The following is a 6,418-nucleotide window of genomic DNA, read 5'->3' on the forward strand; positions in this document are numbered from 1 at the left end:
ACACTAAGCATCCAATTTTCCCTAGGGTTGACCTTTGGACACAACCTTTGAATTTTGGAACCTTAGCATTTTGGAAGTCTTAATGGGCTGAACCTTAGGGTCTTTTTAGCCCATTGTTGCACATGGCTCTTTTGCAGATGGCCCCTCCTTTTGATCCCTATTTTCCCTCCTTTGGATCCCTACTGTGGCCGGTCTGCTAGCTTAACCAATATTCTAGCTTTTTCTCCCCTAGTACCTCCCCACATTAAATGATCAATTTAATATGAGAAAATCATTTAGGAGAATTAGATATTGATTATTATGACAGTTTCTCATCAATTCGTGAGTACCATCTTTACATGACATCATGTCCAAAAAATTTGTGAAATAAAGATTTGAAATTTTTCTTTTGATTAAACACAAGATACGTTTAGTATATTTATGAGTGACAACATCTAGTGTAGCTACACCACTCCATGACTGGTAATATCTCTCTCTCTCTCTCTCTCTCTCTCTCTCTCTCTCTCTCTCTCTCACACACACACACACACACACACACATGGGCGTGCGTGCGTACATTGTGTGGTTTGTGCATTCAATCAATGCAAGGACATCAAGTTGTCTTGAATAGTGTAGGTCAGTAGAGTTTGCATGCTAAAGAATAGGCTCAATCTCTTCAAAGCAATCCCCTTGTATCCATATAGGCATTCCTAAGGAAGAACATTCTTTCACCCAGATGAACTGTGACTACGTGAGAAAGTATGAGGCAAATGTGAAGAGAGTATAGAAAACAAGCATGCACACATGATACAAACAAGAAAAATTTATCATATAAAAGACTTAGAGGCTCAATAATAGAAGAAGACAACCAAGAAATAAAGGGATTTAGTATTGAGATGATATTTCAGCACCTTGCCAAGCCTAAAAGACAACAAGGATAAAGTTCCACTTGGTTTATGCTCTTTTGTACATAAAATCTCCTTTTTTAGTAGCTCCTTGCAGCACTTTGCAAAGTTCCACTACACGTGTCAAGCATCTTCAGTGTCAAGCATCTTCAGTTCGCCTGCCTTGCACTAGCTAATCTTCATTTCCAACCAATGTTTTTTTTGAAACATATTCCTGAACATGCACAACTCTCTTTAAGACCTCTTTATAGGAAATTTTAGTATATTTAACCTACTTTTTGGGAATTTATACTACTTGTATATTTAACTTTTTCCTAAACATACACAACTCTCTTTAAGACTTCTTCAGAGGAAATTATAGTATATTGAACATACTTGGGAATTTATACTATTTGTCTTACAATTTTTTAAAGGCATTATTTCTTTTCTTTTTGCTCTTATCCAGCATTTTCTGATTCCTAGCGAAGACCTCGTAGGTATAACACACACACATGCATCCCATGGTGTAGACAAGAAGAGAAGGTGGACACACAGAGCACAAATGCATTGCTCAGACACACAAGTTTGTGCATGCATGTACATGGATGTGCGCAAGCGTGCGTGCACCCACGCGCACACAGTACTCCAACAAAAAAACGTACAAAAGGACCAGCGAATCGCACTCAACAAATTTGGCAAGGCTGTACTTTTTAACTTGGAAAGAAACATAGAAGAATTTAAATGTTCGCTCACATCCTCTGGCATACATTCTGAACCAGCAGAAGATTCCAGATTTGGGACAAACCCTTCCACTTTTGATGCCCCTAACAACCTCTTCAGTAACAAACAGATAGTTTCCCTGTTTGAGCTGCCTCGGTCACCGACACAAAACTCATGTATTGTGCCCTCTACATTGATCCAGGCTAATCCAGGCTTCTTCCAAGCATTCAAACATGCTCTTAAATCCTGAACGTTTGATACTGCTTTCATAAGATGTGACTCGGAGTACAAATTCGACATTAGAGCGTAGACAGCCGCCGTATTGGGATGAAGCCAAGCTACCTTATCCGCACATGCTCTTGCTACATCCACTTCTCCATGAGTTTTGCAAGAATCCAGCAAGGACGTATACCCAATAGCGTTGGGTGCAACAGGCACCGTCCGAAGCACGGATTTCGCCTCTTCCAGAAACCCAGCTCTTCCAAGGATGTCAACCATGCAGTTATCATACTCATTGCAAGGGGCGAGAGCATTCTCCACGGGGATTAATTGGAAAAATTCTTGGGCCTCGCTTACGTGACCCACACGGCTAAATGCAGAGAGCATACTACTACACAAAATTCTCGGCAACTCTAGACTTCTTTGCTGCATGCCTTCAAGATAATGCCTTGATAGTCCCCAATTGCCATGATGAGCACAAGCTGCTGACATGATTCCCCATGTGACCCCATCTCGCTCAGCCATCCCTTCGAACACATTGTAGGTATCTTGAAGGCTACCACATTTACTGTACATATCAACAATAGTGCTGCTAATCAGTTTATCTGTGTCTAGTCCAGCTTGAACTATCGTATCATGTACAAGCTTTCCTTGTTTCAAAGCTCCAACACTAGCACATGCTCTCAAAACTCCCAGGAAAACAACTTCATTAGCCTTGAACCCCTCCTTCATCATTCTTCCAAACAGAAGAAGAGCAAAGACATTAAGGCTGCACTCAGCATAGCCGGTTACAATTGTTCCCCATGAAACATTATCTCGATATGGTAGAATGTCAAAAACTCTTTGTGCCTCTGGCAAACAGTGGCATTGGACATACATAGCAATGAGAGCATTTGTTAACACTAAATTTGAGTCATGCCCGGCTCTCATGATCAAGTCATAGATCCTTTCTCCCTCAATTATAGCTTTCACACTCCCACAAGCTTTCAAAATAGCTGATATTATAATGTCATTTGGGCATGCACCATCCTGTTGCATCTTTTCAAATAACTCAATAGCAAGAGTTCCAAAGCCATTTTGCGTATACCCTATGATCATGGTACCCCATGTTGTTGTGTTGCGAAATGTTAGATTATTGAACACTTTACGTGCCTCAAAGACACTTCCACATTTAGCATACATGTCAACTATAGCATTCCCCACAACAGCATCAGCTTCCATCGAGCTTGCGATGATTTGAAAATGAATTAATTTGCCTTGCACGAAATGCCCTTTGCTGCCACATGCTTTCAAGGCACAAGACAGGATGAAATTGTTCGCCTTGAATCCTTTGGAATGCAATTCTTGAAAAATCTCTAGGGCACGACCACTATCTCCCTGTTGTGTAAACCCAGACATGATGGCTCCCCATGATGTTTCACTTTTCAGTTCGACTTTAATAAAGACACAGTGTGCATCATCCAAGCACCCACATTTTGAGTACATATCAACCAGGGCATTTCCAACCTGTGTGTCCTGCTCAAGTTTATGCCCAAGAAGCACATCGTGGATCTCTTGGCCTTCTCTCAATGCTTCCAACTTGCTTGCTACTTTTAAAGCGCAGATGAAAATAAACTCATTGGGTTGTATGCCCTTGCTAAGAATCTCATAGAAACATTCAAAAACAAGATGGTCCTGCCCATGTTGGGCGTACCCTGACATCAACGCTCCCCATGAGACAGCATCGCGCTTTTGCAGAGAGTTGAATAGTAACTTCGCTTCCCTCAAACATTTACACTTGACATAGAAATCAATCAGCATGTTTGTCATGGTAACCCCCATGTCAAAACCCCTCCTCATGATTTTATCATGAATAATTCTACCTTGTTGCAAAAGACTTGCCGCACTGCATGCTTTCACAATGCACACAAGAGTTATTCTGTTTGGCAGAATGCCCTTCTCTTGCATCCTTGAAAACCATTGAAGAGCAGCAATGGCAAACCCTAGCTGCACAAATCCTGCTATCATTGTTGTCCATGAGACAACATCCCTCTCTGGAAGACTATCAAACACTATTTGGGCAGCACCCACATCACCAAGCTTGGCATACATGTCTAACAGTGCATTCCCCAAAGCTAGATCGACCTTGAGTCCACATCGAAGCATTTGATCATGCAAAACCTTGCCTTGATGCAGGAGACTTAGGCTAGTACAAGCTTTGAATACACTGGAAAAGATGAAGACATTGGGGCTCACCCCCGACTTCTGCATGCTCGCATAGAGAGTTAGCGCCATTTCGCCTTCTCCGAGAATGACATATGATGAGATAATTGCCTGCCATGTGTACACCGTTGGCTTTGCAATCTTACAGAACACCGCATGCGCATCTTGCAAGCACCCATAACCAGAGAAAAAACGAATGAGATGGTCCCCAAAGAGGGAGATGGCATCTACTTTGTTGCATATAATCAAAGAAACCAGACATTTTCCTGCTACTAAGTTCTGATGGTCGGAGCAAACATGGAGAAGATTGTAGATATCATGGTCTGGTATGGCCACACCTTTCCTGTCAAAGTGGTCGAAAGCTGCCAGCTGGTCTCCTATACAGACATTGTGCGTTGAGACCATTTCACAGTTCTCCTTCCTTTTCTGTAAGTTTGCATCGTCAAACAACAGACTTGATCGTTTCCAAGACGGTCTTCGAACTGACATATCATCTCAGACTCGTAAGCTCGGACATGCGCCCATGCGTGTGCGTACAGACATACACATTGTACGCACACACATTGCCCAGATCAATCATACACACCGTGTACACACAAACATAAACGCGCATTGTCTTCATCTCAGGTGCTGCACACCCACTTCCGCCACAAAGTTATCAATAGATGGGGGACTTCGCATTCTCTCTCTCTCTCTCTCTCTCTCTCTCTCTCTCTCTCTCTCTGTGTGTGTGTGTGTGTGTGTGTGTGTGTGCGCGCGCGCGCGTGTGCAGCGGCTTGGTGACGACTACCGAAATCAAACCCACGACCACGCACCCTCACTTCTGTCTCCCGAGCCCCTTCTCAAGACCCGAGGGATAGATATTTGAGCATCAGTTCAAGGATTTGAGAAAACCGGTCAATGAGTGGAGCCTTGGCAAACCCACAAGACTAAGTAACACCTATATTTAATGCGGGGCCAAGTAATGGGATTGACGACGTGGAAGTTCAAGCATGAAGATCGAAACTAGTTTGCCTTGATTGCTTTGCTATGCACACGGTAAGAATTCAAAAAGTGATAATGGTGTGGCTCTTACCTCATGGCATAGTTTGTGCTGATGGCTCGTTAACATATCTCTTTGAAGCTTTCACCAAAAGCTCTATGACCTCGCATCACAAATGAGATTTGGCATGAAAAGATGTATGAATGTAAACAGGTCCACATTATAATAAAAACAAAACGAGATGCATTTCGTGCATTTACGATGCTTGTGCCCATAAAAAAAGAAAAAACCATACATATGTATGGTGTGGAGTTGGCACCGTTCTCCACATTTATAATAATACCGTGGGGAGAGTGCCCCTCCCCCGTCACTTTTATCCCCTTCGATGTTGAAGGGGGACTTATGCTTCTCGTCAAATGTTAGAGGGACTTTCTTATTGTAAAAATAATACAGCTTTACAAGGAAGAATTCATTACCAATGTTTTATGAGACATGTATCATTCCACGTTGCCTTGACGTGGCGTATTGTCAACATGTCCCTTTGTTGGGCATCACAAAAATTCTTTAACCTTTGTCACCCTCATCTACAATCTTTTAAATAAAAATGATGTTAATTTCTTGTTTTAATGTATACATGATTTAATCTAAGTACTTTTGAGATCACATAAAGGAAATCAAAATACGGAATATAAGTGTACCTTTGGCATCGGTCGTGTGGATCAACGCACAATCTTGGATGGAGCCGCTTGTAGACCTTCCTTACATTGTTCCGCCACCTTTCCACCAGTATACATTCTACCATCGTCATCCATTTTGCAACTTCTACAAACATGTCGATTGATGTTGAATTCTCTATATTGTTCGTCCGTAGGCTCACATGCACACATACACAAAGTCGTAGTCTTTGGGGTACCCCATTTGATATATGTATTGATTAAAATACGGCCAAGCATGACATCTTTCTCCAAGATTCCTTGTTTCGCATCTACTGAAAACAGCCTAGAGCTTTCTTACGCTGCCCTTTTGGAGAAAATCTTGCAATCATGAGAGAGGCCATCGATTCTAATCTGTTGAGAACATACCAGAGCTATCACTTCAAATATGTTGAAAACAGAGTAGAGCTTTCTGGCCTGCCCCCTGTGGGGTAAATCCCACAAGTAGTCCACACTCTGGATAGGAAGCTTTTCAAGAAGTTATGTGAAAAGGAGAGCAAATATGAACATAAAAGCTTCTTTTATGTAAAGAGAGATGTAATAGCCTTATTGACAGAGGCACAATACCTTCTCTGGAAGCTTTTGAATATTACTCTTATTGCACAGACACAAAGTAGCTGAGAGCAACTTGTGTTGTTTCTAGATCTTTTAAAACATTCACACCTTGCAACATAGCCACAGAATTCTCATTCTAAATACTAGCACCTCCATCACATTCA

General features: G+C 41.9%; 1 protein-coding gene across 1 annotated transcript; it reads right to left on the reverse strand.

The window, feature by feature from the left end:
* Positions 1 to 1,214: 1,214 nt before the first annotated feature.
* Positions 1,215 to 4,900, reverse strand: LOC147451217 (pentatricopeptide repeat-containing protein At2g33680-like). Its single transcript, XM_086520181.1, has one exon. The coding sequence runs from the start codon at positions 4,491 to 4,493 to the stop codon at positions 1,230 to 1,232; it is 3,264 nt and encodes a 1,087-aa protein (XP_086376307.1). The 5' UTR covers positions 4,494 to 4,900; the 3' UTR covers positions 1,215 to 1,229.
* Between the last annotated feature and the right edge of the window lie 1,518 nt (positions 4,901 to 6,418).

Source organism: Adiantum capillus-veneris, chromosome 9, assembly GCF_014529385.1.
Source record: "Adiantum capillus-veneris isolate H3 chromosome 9, ASM1452938v2, whole genome shotgun sequence".
Classification (NCBI taxonomy): domain Eukaryota; kingdom Viridiplantae; phylum Streptophyta; class Polypodiopsida; order Polypodiales; family Pteridaceae; genus Adiantum; species Adiantum capillus-veneris.

What these genes read in the sequence shown, in the direction of transcription:
- LOC147451217 (XM_086520181.1), bottom strand. Translation starts at nt 4,493, where the DNA reads ATGTCAGTTCGAAGACCGTCTTGGAAACGATCAAGTCTGTTGTTTGAC.